The 14,163-nt window shown below is 41.5% G+C and overlaps 2 protein-coding genes across 3 annotated transcripts; both read right to left on the bottom strand.

Moving 5' to 3' along the window:
* Window positions 1-286: 286 nt before the first annotated feature.
* Window positions 287-6,116, bottom strand: LOC122414514 (adenosine receptor A2b-like). The gene is made up of 3 exons (XM_043425848.1): window positions 3,098-6,116; window positions 1,903-2,114; window positions 287-1,790 (listed from the first exon to the last, which is right to left on the bottom strand). The coding sequence occupies exons 1-3, from the start codon at window positions 3,561-3,563 to the stop codon at window positions 852-854; spliced, it is 1,617 nt and encodes a 538-aa protein (XP_043281783.1). The 5' UTR covers window positions 3,564-6,116; the 3' UTR covers window positions 287-851.
* A 3,864-nt stretch (window positions 6,117-9,980) lies between these two features.
* LOC122414513 (sphingomyelin phosphodiesterase 4) lies at window positions 9,981-14,147 on the bottom strand. Of its 2 annotated transcripts, none has more exons than XM_043425846.1 (13): window positions 13,976-14,147; window positions 13,344-13,643; window positions 13,124-13,226; window positions 12,783-13,014; window positions 12,475-12,682; window positions 12,260-12,369; window positions 12,029-12,187; window positions 11,581-11,938; window positions 11,290-11,508; window positions 11,092-11,202; window positions 10,806-10,982; window positions 10,464-10,693; window positions 9,981-10,324 (listed from the first exon to the last, which is right to left on the bottom strand). In XM_043425846.1, exons 1-13 carry the CDS (start codon window positions 14,000-14,002, stop codon window positions 10,186-10,188), a joined length of 2,373 nt encoding a protein of 790 aa, XP_043281781.1. In that variant the 5' UTR covers window positions 14,003-14,147; the 3' UTR covers window positions 9,981-10,185. The 2 variants fall into 2 exon arrangements, with proteins under 2 accessions (XP_043281781.1, XP_043281782.1); XM_043425847.1 differs by having other exon boundaries at window positions 11,110-11,202.
* Between the last annotated feature and the right edge of the window lie 16 nt (window positions 14,148-14,163).

Genomic DNA, 14,163 nt, shown 5'->3' with positions numbered 1-14,163 from the left:
TCATTATCTTTATTTATCCGAGCGATTATAATTTCCATGGGGGGAGTTCTTCCCGACCTTGAAACGAAGCTCTACACTCGCGCGCGAACCAATTACCTAAACGAATTTACATATATTCCAGTGTCACGCGATATTGGGATCTCAAGGCGACGTGTGACAGGCGACCCAACAAAGGGACAAATCCTGACGCTCGTGCCAACGCGGAAAGCCAGAAACGAGAAATGATTTCAATATTCATAAATCCGGACGAGCGAAAGTTCACCAGTCATTTATCATCTCTCTATCCTGAAGGATTAATTTGCACATTTTATTTATTACGTTTTCACATTTATACACAGTCTCTATACATTAAAAATGAATTTTTCTTCTTTTTTTTTCAGGGCAAACAAAACTGTGAACACACCTTCTCATGATTACGAGACTTCCTCTTTCCTGCATTTACATTTTTCCTACTAAATATAATCATCGCTAAATATAATTGCTAAAAAATTGCTCAGAGCTGGATAAACAAATGTACTGTTTGTACATTTTAAAATAATTATTTACAAACGTACCCAGCACGCTTTCACGTTGAGTGACCTTTTAATAAATAGAATTCCAATGAAAAAGCTTCACACTCGCGTCCCGTGGTACATTGTCATCACAAATAATATTAAAAAATGGGAAAAATGAGTGAAAAAATGGATTTTTCTAGAAAATTTGAATCTCGAATTGCAGCACGTAGTACGACTACGTTTGTCGCTCGACTAATGATTCATCGTTACCAACGATTTAGTGTTCTACACAATAATCACAATGACACATTCAGCATGCACGTTTAAAATTGGTAAATTAAGTGATGACTAGCGCGCTCAGTGATTTCGGTCCTCTTCCATTTCTTTCCTCGTCTCTTCACCGTCCAGTTGGAGGCTGCGACACGAGAGAGTTAATTCCAAATGAGGAAGGTCGTTGACATCGGCTTCGACGACGCAAACGGCATTGTCGTGGCCCCCCTCGTCATCGGTAGGATCGGGTATGAAGTCGACGAAAGATTTGCAAGTTTTCATTTCGATGTCCGACAAATTAAGTTTCGAGGATCTTTCAGAAATGGGACTGACGTTGAGGCTCGTGAAATCGTTGCAGCGAGCGACCTCGCTGCTCTCCGGACTTGGATTCTGGCTGACGAGAATGTCGTCTTCGTTTTTGTCGCTCGATTTGGAGGTGCTTTTCGATCGGAGCTCGACCTCCGGGCTCGAGGTCCGAGACGTTTGGGCTCCGGGGGCGCCTGCCGCGGTCAAGCTCGCCGCGTTGTCGGTCGCCCTCCGCAGAAGATTCGTCCGCGGGGTTTTGCCACCGCCCGGATTGGCGGCAACGTTTTGGCGGAGTTTCGATCGCTGCGAGCCGTACACGGATCCACGATTCTCCGAAATTACACTCAACTGCCGATTCTTCGCTGTTGCAGGCGCAGCGTTCGGGAACAAGAGCCTACAAATGAAGCTCTGCAACGCAGCTCGAAAGTCCTTCAAATGGTACGCGTACAGAAGCGGATTTCCCACCGAATTCAAATGCGACAGTATTATACAGGAGTTCAAAATGACGTCGTTGACCTCGCAGTCGGGACAAAACGCTTTGACACAATTAATCGTGTACAGCGGGAACCAGCAGATTATGAAAAAGGCCACGATCCTCGACAGATTCTGGGTCGCCTTCACGTCCCTCTTCTGAGCCGCTCCCAGCAGCCGGAGCATCGTCCCGGTCGTCTGGTTCCCACCCCTGCTTCGCCCAGGATTCATTTCCACAATTTGTCGTAACTGAAAAATTCGAAGATGTCAAATAACTTCATAGAGCTCAGCTGCAACGAGAAAATCAGTGGAAAATTTACAGCTACTTCGAAGCCCAGTTCTTTCCGACTCTACCACTCACCTGCTTAACCACGACCCTGTAAATGTGAGCGTAAAACGCCGCGATCAAAAGCGCGGGAAAAATAATAGTCGCAAAGTACAGGAAGACGAGATAATCGTAGTCCATGACCTCGACGAAAATGCACTTTTCGTCAGACTTCTTGCCGGCGTTCCACCCAAAAAGGGGCAAAAATCCAACGAGGGTTCCCGCCATCCAGCAAACGCATATTATCCCTGTCAAAAGAGCATCAAAACATCGTTTTATTATTAATATTAAAAGGATTATCGATAGCTCGAGGCTCCGAGCTTAATTAACGAGTGCTTTCATTCGAGTTATTTCCTCTGAATTACCACGAATTAATTTACTTTTTCCCAGTGTCCGAGGGACGTTGTTTAACGCCATTCTCATTATTTCAATAACGAGTGAATTGTGTGTCAATAACGAGGAAAAAATGGGCGTGAAATGTAAAACACTTTTTCGTAATTTTACTGCCAATTCACCGGTTCCGTTGCAATTAATTTTCCATACTCGAAAGAAATCCGTTGAAATAAAAATGAGAGAAAAACCGGCCGGAAACAGCGACTGGCATTGTCGGAGGCGAATAGAAAAAAGTTATCTCGAGTCTCAGAGTCTCAGGTGAAAGCTCTGGCCGATCGATAAGCAGGAGCGGGGACAAGGGACGAAGAGCGCGAATTAATTAATGACTCTGGACATTAATGCCGAGAAAAAAGAACAACACGCGCTATTTCTTTGGTGACCAGCTTGATTTTTTTCCTCCCCTCCCATCATTTCCTCGCGTGCTGGGCTCGTTATGAAAAATGCGGGATTGCCCACTGTAAAAAGTGTACCGCGCGATAAGCATGAAACAATTTATCGAAACGTTCTAAAAATAGAGATCTTCGGGACGGAAATAACTGGAAATTCGCGTTGAGATAGAAATCTTTGTTTGCTCATAGGAATTATCGAAGCCCTGCAAATTGCTTCGTCCCACTTATTACCTGCTGCAACATTTTCATCGGAACTTGAAAAAATGTTGTGCAACAAAAAATAATATTGCTCAGGCTAAAAAATGTTTTAAAAACGTTCAAGTTTAATGAAACTGTCAAAAATTGGATGGAAAAAATGAAAAATTTGATGAAATTATTAAAAATCTAATTGAACCGTGACAATGACAGTTATAAGATTAGAGAAAATAAGAAGGTTGAAAAAAACTCACCAACGGCTGTTTTGGTGCGAACATTTCGGGAATAACCCATCGGATGAAGAATAGCCCAATATCGATCGATGGATACGGCGACGAGGCAAAAAATGCTGATAGTACAAAGCACGACGAGAACGGACACGGTGAATAAACACGCGTAAAGATTAGTGGGCAATCCAATGCTGGCGAGTATAGCAAAAGGTATGGCGAAAAGGCCGACGAGAAGATCGGCGGTTGCGAGAGATATAATATAATAATTAGTGCGTCTTCGTAATTTGCGATCTTTGCTGAATACAATGATGACGAGAGCATTGCCGATAACGGCGCAAACGGCAACGACAACTTCGCAAAAAGCGTACGGCAAATTGAGCTCGTCTCTCGTGTACGAGGACGAATCGTTGACGGCTGATGCTGGCAAATCGACGGTGCCGGATACCGTGTAATTGAGGTAATTGGCCGAATCGGTGCTCGACTGTTCCATCTCGAGATGGCAGATCGAACGATCAGCATCCTCCTCGGTTATTATCAATACCGGCTTTTACTTCCTTCCGAATTTTTCTAGCATCGCCATTTTTTACTTTTTATGGCCCTGCAAGCCACGTAGAATTTTTTTCCACGATTTCCCTCCTTTTTTGCGTCGATTTTTGGAGGTTAAGCTTCGTCGTTCGGTTATTCGAAATATTTCTGATTTTCTATCTGTTTATTTATCACTCATTTTTCATCGGTCGAGTAAAAATCGTAAAACACTTCGACGAGTCCCAGCGAGTAAATAAGCAGCTGAACTTTGTTTCTTCTCGACATTTGTTCGTCGTTTGTTCTCGCGGTTCGGTGTCCTGCGGTTTGTTGATTTATTCGGAAAACACTTTGGTTAATTGTCTCATCGATACACGAGCGCAAGGTTCGTCGAGGAGGATTAAACATTCATTTGGTTACAGAATCTAGTTTCCATCGTCGATTTAATTATCCTGACGGTCGAGGCCCGGGCGAGCGGAAGCAGCCGAGAATTTTTTATGGGGTCACGTGACACGACACACGAAAAATAGCGGTTATGGTCGGATCACGTGACGCGCGGTGGCCAGTGCCGAAATGCGTTGAATATTGAGGTCTCCTTTCATGTTCTTCGTACGGAGTTTCAATGTCGCGCGTGGAATTACTCGGGAAACAAACGGAGAAATGACCGTTGGAAGATCCTTTGTTCGATGAGGACTCGTTCAGTGTTCCAGTAAGATTATTAAGCGCTCGAGAAAAAAGGCCAAAGTTGTGTTTACATTTTAACCTAAAACGGCCTGCACTCGCGATCTCTCGTTCCGCTGTGATTCTTTCTGTAAACACGACTCTCGTTACATTCGTGTCAATCGGGGCTCTCCGATGCTCACTGAAAACTCGATGAATACATTTTTTCTCGCAGCCTCTTGAAGTCTTAGAGTCCTTCCGAGTATCCGAGTTCCGCGTTCAAAGAGCTTTTGCTTCGAGCCGCAACTCAATCGATGTGAATTTCCATCGCCACAAAGCAGCCACTGTTATTGGTCATTTTTATTTTTTTTCACTCTCCAACGCCCTTCACTATCGTCAAGAAACTCAAACATTCGTCTCGACAAAAAATACGAGGGCTCCGATTGAAAAACATGCTCGGACGTGATTCGAGCGGTGTCGATGAAATTCTGCCAGCTAAAAACTCCGGGCTTGTTATTTTTTACTTCACTTCAATTATTGATGAAATTTTCAATTATAGGTGCTCATCACAGGGACAGTTAATTTCCGGGAGATTTTATCCCCGTGTCGTGCGAGGCGCGAAACAGGGAAGATCACATTCCACGACGGATATTCCCGGTGGATCACGCGTGATCTCCCGTCATGGGGAAGACAGAAATCTTCTCACGTTTCAAACGCTTTGACAGCTAATTTAAAAATAACTGGAAACTGTCATGAAACCGAAATGATATTTTCTTTTTCTTTCAAATATAGTATACTTGTTTTCACTTGCTCATTATTATTATTGGCCACTTTAAGAACGATTCGAGACTGTTATCCGAATTTTTCATGTCAATTGATAATTTTGGTCAAATGTTTCGAAAGATTTTTCGCCCCGTGGCGTATTCGTAGTTTAATATATTCACGAAATTCTAGTGAAAGGTTTTCGGTTGATCCCGAGTTCAAGGGCGATATAGACTGTTGAATTTGACCAATAGAAAAAGCGCGTTTTTTGTCTCCAGTTTATTAGAAACTGGTTGAACCGCTGCTTCGAATCTTCGTTTCGCAGCAACGTCTTTTCCGCAGCTCGTATCTTTCGAAATAAAATTTCATTTCGTTACTCAAGCTCTTTCCATACACTTTTGACATCGAGTAGTTTGCCTCATTTCTTCACAATTTTTTTGTCAAGCACACTTCGAACACTTTATTATCAAGGACAAGATTACGGTATATCTCGTCGACCCGTTTTTTTTCCGCTCAAAATTATTGTGTACTCGCGCACATACACCCACGGGCTACTGACGAACCTCGATATCGCAATCTTTGTTTATCGTAACCGATTCAAAGAGTAAAAGCACATTAAATTCCACCGAAATCACAATAATTCAATATTTTTCACGCGATACTGTCGACCGGTGGACGAAAATTATTTTGGATTTTAACTCGACGACTGAAACTTGGATTTGTGATTGGATTCGCAACTTTTCACTTCTGTGACAGAAAATGGTCAATTTCAAATTTTCGTATTTTTTTTCACGCTCCGAACTTTTCGTTCGAAAATATTTGAGTTTTCGAGTACAAATTTCGTGGCGTAAAATAAAAAATCTTCCAATTTAATAACATTTCAACGAACATTTTGATCCCGAAATAAATACGAAGTGACCGATCCCGGGATTTTATCGAATTTCAAATTTCATTATTTTTAGGTTAAATTAACATCGACGAAATGAAGGAAGAACAAAAAGCCCCGAATTCTGGGTAATATTATTTCAACATTAATTTACTTTCGGAGAATGAGAATCGAGCGCGTCCGACTGTTTAACCCCGTGTCGCTAAACTGACGGTTACTACGATCCACGCGACGAGAGGCGCGGAGGAAATCTCCCGATGCGTGTTGCCGGTGGTTGTCGCGGTTGCGGAGGCGTTTTAGCAGGCCCGGTGAGACTCCTTTGTATCGCAAACGGCCCAGAAGAATTGACCACATCAATGAGAGCGAGAAAAAAATCGTTGGAGTTTATCGATCGGGAAAAGCAAGCGTGTCACTCGATGTAAACATTTTGTGTTTATTTAAAAACTAAATTAATCAACAGTGAGAATATAGCGATGAGAAATAACGCCGAATAATAATCAATATTCGTACATTTCGATAATTAACCTAAAAATTCAACCATCATTTGCCCTCGAGTCTGTTTCTACGGATTATTTTCAATTTTTTTCTCGATTGCTCGTGCTTTGTGGGATACGTTGCGAGTGAAATGGTCAATTACAGAAAAGCTCGAGTTCTGCTCGAGCTATTATCGTGTGTGTCAGTGTCGTGCAGAGCCTGAAATTTGTGATGGCAATCGCGCGGTGTCTTTTCCACGAGTTCTGGCTACCTCCCACTGATTACTTTCACCCTTTTCGTTGGCGACGCGGACGACACGGGTCGAAACTCGATTATTTCAGCCCCCATGACAACATCGCTTTTGTGAATTTTCGTCTTTGTATCGTGCGCCAAAATACGTCACGCCCGAAAACATTGAAATTCTCATTTTTCGCTAAAACTTTGAACTTCGCGAAGGCGACGAGAAAAACTTAATATGAGATAAAAACTCGTGAAAATTGATCGAGTGCGAGATAAAAGATTGATGGAGAGTGTGTATGGTCGGTTGTTAACGAGGTATGAAACAAGATTCATAAAGGTAATTCATTCCGGTCACTTCATTGTACCTAACTGGAAAATAACGAACCATTTGCGATTGCACATAAAGGCTCTAATTGCGATGTATCTGAGCGATGAATGCATCGCGAATCATTGTCGAACGTGTTCACCGTCCCGTGCTGCTGCATACGTATGTGCTATTTTCCTTTATATCAAATGCTCGGCGCGATTCATAGGGCGCTAAATAAAGTGTAGATTATAATAGCAATAATTAAGAGGCTCCTGTGGAAAGGGGAGCGGTTGGGGGGGGAGGGGGGGGAGAAGTTTTTTTTTTATTTTGCAGTTTTGAATGATACATTTTTAAGAATTCGAATACAATCTAATTGAGAAAGGTATTCGACGGAAATGGAGGGACGGGGGAGTAAAAAATCGATGAATCGTCGAGTCGCTCGATAATAAAACTGGGCAGAAAAGCTGCGCCCGAAGGAAAATAGTTCGTTGCACTTGTCCCCGACGTCATAAATTCACTTGGCACATTGGAAAAGTCTCTCCAGGATCTTGAGTAACCCACATGCGTATAGTTGCACAAGGCTCTCATTAATTTCTGCATACACGTGCGTGGAGGAGGGAGAGCGAAGGCGAAGAAGGATCCTGCGCGAAAGCACATCGGAGAAGCTCTGATAACGAGGAAGCGAGTGACAGAGGGAGAACCAATTAAAAGGTTGAGATGAATATGCTCACCGGAAACCGTACACCGGTTCCACTTTTTTCTCGCAACACTCCGGTTTCTCGCGACTTTTTTCGTTTGGACTTGCAAGACTGAATTATTTATTTCGAATGAAAAATGGAAGGCTCGTACGGGGATGGAGGAATTCGCTGGAAAGCTCAAGGCTGCAGGCTCCTCAGTGTTTCTTTTGACATTTTTTTCTTCCGCATTGAGACTCATTCGAGACGCTGTTCAAATGTCAAATTTTTGGGAGAGAGAAAATTCGCATTCTCTGCAATAATTTCGAAAATTTTCCAAATTCGTTTTTTTCTCCATCGTCAATTTTTACGGAGAACCGAGAGACAACATTCCTCAAATAAGTTTGACTGAAAATTTGGTGCGCTAAGCGAACATTTTGTTAAACGAACAAGACTCCATTCGTTTCGACCCAAATACAGTAGATTCGACAATATTTTTTCTAAAACAACGAACGATTCAGTTTTTTTCAACAAAAAACAGTTGAATCGACCGTATTTTCCTCCGACTAATTGGGATGCCATAAAAGTTTGAGGTTTCCGGTTGCACGCCGTGTGGTCTTTCCCACAACATCATTTTCAAATTGAACTTTCCATTTGGAAGCCTCAAACCCAGCCGTAAAAGCTGCAGTACAGAATTCGGATTTCGCTCCCAGTGTGGATTCAACCACGTTATTTTAATGGCGAACGATTCGGTTCTCATTCAACAAAAAAAAAAAACACTGGAATCCGCTATATTTCCGTTCAACCAAGTGGGATTTTGTTCGATGAACATTTTTTTCTCGCAGTGCTAAAACTCCGAGATGAAAAACGTCGGTGGTATTGGAAATTTAGACTTCCGAGTGACCTTTGACCCTCGCGCTCCATTTTTATGGAGTCCAACCTCAAATTTTGCACACGCGGTAACAAGTTGATTATACACGAATTTTCTCAGTTATTAAATAACGCAGAAAATAATCAGCGATGGAGTCACTTCCGGTTTGTCATTGTCAATTTAGTTATTTATTTATTGTTGAATTTATTTATTATTATGAAAGGAACTAAAGCTTAGGAAAAGTGAGAGAAAAAATTACTTTGCTTATAGGGCTTTAAAATAATCGGTGAGTCTATTTTTGAACGAGACTGCAGCAGCGAAAAATCCCACCTGAGCAGCTCGCGCCCTGCTCTGTGTTTTTCTTTCTCGATCGAGACAGACAAGTGAGAGGGACAAAATGGAACAAAAGACGGTAGGATTTTCGCTGGAGAATCGTCGTCAGTATACTAACCAAGAAAGGAAAGTGGTCCGAGTTCGTTAAAAAGTATAGCGAAAGTTAAAATGGAATACGCTGATAGTGATAAGAGTTGTTCGAGTGCAAAGTCCTTGTACGAATCCATGCTGAGCAACGTGATCCTGATGACGGAAATGGCGTTGGAAATAAAGGAACGTGCGCAGATGGGAGAAAAGTACGTTTGTCATTTGCGGAGTCTGGCTGTGCGCGGCTCCCGAGCGATAAGCGCGATGAATAATTCAGCAAAACAGTTTGTTCTGCTGAGCCAAAAATTGGCGAGCTTGACGATGCGCCATTTGGCTACGGCGGAAATGGCCGAACCGGAAATGCACAATCTTCGAGTCGAGTACGAAAAACTCGTGGGCATATTGGACCGGGAAACCCTCGATTACGAAGACCTGGAAAACGTCGAAACGAACAATGAAACTAACAATTTTAGCAATTCTGAGAGGCTCAGAAACCTCGAAAGCAAACTAAGATTCTCCGAACAAACTATCAGCTTACCACACACCATGAGCTCCCGGAGCTTCAAGTCCGATTTCGATGAAAAATATCCGGAAAACTGGTCCAAAGAGTCGCTCTTCGATCTCGGCAATATGGCCAACCTGCCACCTGTCCCCGAAGACATTTTCACCAGCTTTTCTAAACCCGTCAGAACTTCCAGTCTTTCCTCCTTGAAAAGCATTCGAAAGGTTGAAAAAACTTCCGAAAAACACAAATTTTCATTCTCTCATTTGATTTTTCTTTTAAGGGTGAAAATCACTTTGATCGCAAACGTAGAATTTCGTTGTAATCAGGTCAAACTGTTTCTACAACGGACTGTGACGTCCGAGGACGAGGAAAGCGAGTGCGACGACCACGAATTATCAATGTCCGTAAGTCAAGTTCGATCATGTTCGACTGCATTCAAAATATCGTTCGGGCCTGATAAAAAATCGGTTTATCAACTTCAGGACGATCCGACGAGCAGCTCCGAAGGCGGGGAGACCCGGTCGGTCGCTCTTTCGGTCAAAAAAGTCGGAGGGCTTTGCAATATCAAGGAAGAAACTCCTCAAGATCCTTGAAAAATTAGAGAAATATTTATTTCGATGAATTCTTCTCCACTCAACTCTTGTATCGTCGCTTTTCATCACTAAGTAACTTCATCTCTCCTTCCAGTCTCATCTTAAGTTATTTTACAAACTACGGGAGTTTAAAATTGTGCGATCCTATGGACAATTCAGTTGAATCTTTCGAAAATAGGAATAAAAATAATGTTTTCTTTAATTTGTCGGATAAGCCAGCGGGTTCGGCCTCGGTGCAGTTGTGCTCGAACCTATCCAAGGCTCGCAGGCAGCTCGAATTATTATGTAGGCGAACCAAGCGACTGAAGCTGACAATAAAAATCCAAAAGTTCCGTATCTGTAAAAACAGAATGTGAACGTTAGTCCGCAGAAGTGACAAAACGTTAATTTATTTCATATTCTTGTCTCAATTTTTCTCTAAATTATGCAAGCTTCGAAAAATAATCGATAAACTTTAACGAATTCGTGGAACGTACCCAATGGTCCAAAAAATCAAAACACCGATGAGCATTTCGGCGATAAAATTATGACTGGCTAACGGTCGGAGGGAGAGTCTCGGTGGGATTTCCCTTCTCTCCAAATCCGAAAATCCGTTGCTCGTTCTCTTCGGCAAATTCACAACGACGGTCGGCGGCGTCAAAATTCGCCGAGCTATTCGACCGAGGAAATCCCGTCTGTGATACGCCGTCGCAATTTCACTTTTGTACTGAAAAACGGAAACAAACAATGTCCGAGTGAGCTCGAATGATTGATGAATTGCTTTCGGTTTACTTTCTTCGAAAAATCGAAGGAGATTCGTCGCTATTGAATGAACTTACCTTCTCGTTGACGTATTCGGAAAGCTTGTAAAATTTTCTAACCAAAAATGCAAACTCGTTCGTTTTGACCGGCTGGAGTTCCGGATCGCCCATGTACTCGATGTAACGACAATTTTGCCGCTCGTCCTGTTTCGGGACGAAAACTCCTGGTCTGCTAGAGTCGGAACTCGAGTCCATCTGCAGTCGAAACAAAAGTCATGAACAATCGATACAAGAGATTTTTCGTTTTAATGGTCAATTGGATGAATGATTGTGAAATGGGAGTAATGAATGAAAAAAATTCTACATTTTGTGAGAGATTTACGTGGGACTGGTGACAAAAAGACGTGGACAATATGCTGTCGTGATATTCCTGATCCGGTGCAATCGCCACTTGTGGAATGTCCTCCAATCTTATCTGAAAAGCCATGAGAAAAAAGGTATGAATGGACCATCGAATAATGGAGAATTGAGAAAAAATGAAAATAAGATGTTTGATAATTACTCGGAATATGTCGATCAATTGTTGTTGGGCATTGGCCAAGTATTCGGGAACTCTGCTCCTTTCCGGGAGACCAATTTCGTCTGAGAGATTGTCCTCGCCGTTTAAAAATTCCCAGAGTGAGAGCAAAAAGCGTCTTTCGGTCCGACGCTTTTCCAGGGCTTCGACGATGCTCACCGCTGTCAAATGAGCCTGCTTGATCGTACTCAGGAACCAGACAATCTTGGAAATCATAAAAGGTTGTTTTTACTTTCGAATCATTCTGAAATTCGAAGAGAGAAAAAATAAAAGTACCTGCGACAGCGTGGCGGTGGAAAACATTGGCACATATTGATAAGTCGGTCCTTCGAGTTCCAAAATCTGTTGTCTGACGATGGCTGACCATTGATTACTAGACATTTTCCCACAACCAATGTTGGTGTCGTCCATACAGCTTTCAGCTTCGGAAAGCATTTGGGTAAGATACGGTTGGGAAAATACTTTCGTAACTCGGAATAGCATCAAAGCATTTTTCGGCGCGACGAGATCAGTTCGCATGAATCGTGGCAACAGTTGTTGGAATATCGCTGTATAAGCCAGAAGATTATTTGCCACGAACGTTATCCATCTCGAAGGGTCGTTTATTTTTCCCCTATCTTCGTCCTCCGGTTTCCTGAGGATCAAAATTACCGTTAATTTCAGTATTTTCCCATGTTTTCCGAACGATTGTGAGATACTTTTTTTTTCTAATTAATCAACGGACCCTTCTTTCGTATAGGTCAACTCAGGAACGTAACGCCAAGGTTGGATGAAACTCAACCAAGCCTCGAGAATCAAACGAAAAGAACTGTCCAACGGCCAGTGGTGAATAGCTTTCCGGAGGAATGTGTAAATTTTTCCTTGCACTGATGGAAGGATAACTCTGAAGTATAAAAAAAATTGATCAATCATTTGCGTTATGAAGAGTCATATTTCTAACATTTTTTGTTTTCACCTTTTCAGTTCATCCATTGCACTTTTGTCGCCACGAGCACTATTCGCGAAGCCGTGCAATGTTTTGATAAAAGCTCGAACCAATCTTATGTGCTCGCCGGTGTGAATGCTCTAAAAATCAATTCGTTTTGGTATCATTGAAATTGAATCTTCAGAAATATTTGAACAATCGTTCTTGTGAAAAGCTCGTCAGCGATGGAATTCTGAAAAACTTACTCTCCGTGGCAATGAGCCTGAAACCGAAGGCGTTAGGTGCAGAGACATTTGATCATCCTCGGTGTATTCGAGCCAGAAGTCAAGGAATACTTGAACAACAGTTTCGCTGCGCCAGACTTGTGGTAAACATTGTTGTTGCGGAATACTCTGAGGGCTCGTCGTGGTTGGTGACAGAATCGATGTTCTCAGTAGTCTCGGTGTTTGCAATCTTGAATTATGAATTTTCAGGATGGATTGAGATTATAATATTTATGATTGGAGGATCAATTGAAATTTGATTAAACCCATAATTAATGAAATAATTGAACCTCTTTGATTCTGGAGACTGCATCAACTTTCTGGGTGGTGTTTTCTTCACGTATGGCCCTATCACTGGCAAAACTGGGGAATTATCCTTTGGCAAAAAGTGATAAAGGTACGAATGAGCCAGTTGGACGTAAACAGTTTCCCAATTCATCCAAACATTTTCTGTCTGTTGCATCTGCAGCCAAGGATTAGTCAGATGGTAGGCAAAGTGAAATACATAGTATTCGAAAGGGTCTGAGTTTGTTAAGGAAACAGTGGAGTTAATATTATTTTAATGACGGAGAACCATTGATTCATTCAGATAAATTGTTCAAAAGTTTGACAATTAATTTCAAAAGGATACTCATTGAAAGAGCTGAGGGGATCCTGCTGCTCTGGTCATCTTTTATTTTGTCAGAATAAAATGGTGGTATCAATCCTTCTTCGAGCATGGATCGGATTTTTGCCTGTAACAAAAGTTGAATTAGACGCTGAATCAATGGAATTTCTCAAAAACATAATATCTTCAAAAATTTAATTGAGTGGAAGAAAAGTAATCATTTAGTCATTGCTGTTTTTCTCACCGGTAAGTATGAAACTGGAAAATTGTATTTTAAATAACAGTCCGGAAGTAATTTGTAACACAAAGAGAATATTGGTCCTTGAGGTCCCAGAAAATAATAAAGCGCTTCGAATTCGGCTGGATTCCTCTTCATACTTATCGTATGGAGCCCCCAACCCACACGATTAGTCACACCAAATAATGAGTCTATGAGTATAGGAAAAACATGTTGCAGTTCTGTGGTACTTGATTCGTCTATCAGTATTGCCAATTCTCTGCAACGTTGAACCAACGGCAAACCCAAAAAAGTTTGCATCCGTACCTGGAAAATAGAAAAGAAAAAATGATTCTTTCTTGAATATTTTTTTCGTCAAGTATTGATCATCCAATTAATTGAGCATTGTAATGATTAATCGATATGAATTTTTTAAACAAATTGGGAAATACACCTGTTGGAATTGTAAAATAGACTTTTAAAATGATAGTATGTCATTACTTTTTGAAAAAATAGACAATTACGGTTCGCTTTTATTGAAATAATTGTTAATCTTGATATTTTGTACTTTATTTATCTTTGAGATCGCAAATTCATAACAATAGTTTCTCGAATAGAGGTTATGTTTGAAATTTAAATAATCCTGGCTTAATAAATACCGAGGCAACGTCCGTCGATGCTGTCATTTTGAAATAACTATGAAATCACTTTATCCTGTTAATACCAATATGCTGTTGATTCAATAACAAACTCGTCAATTCATAATTATTTTTCTACAAAGCTAATTGGGAACTAGCACTGCTAGCATGCACTCCCGCGAGATTTAAATCTCATGAATATTGCCGAT

This window comes from Venturia canescens, chromosome 8 (assembly GCF_019457755.1).
Source record: "Venturia canescens isolate UGA chromosome 8, ASM1945775v1, whole genome shotgun sequence".
In the NCBI taxonomy this organism is placed as follows: Eukaryota; Metazoa; Arthropoda; class Insecta; order Hymenoptera; family Ichneumonidae; genus Venturia; species Venturia canescens.
Note: the sequence above shows the minus strand (reverse complement) of the source record. Positions and strands in the feature narration are given on the sequence as shown.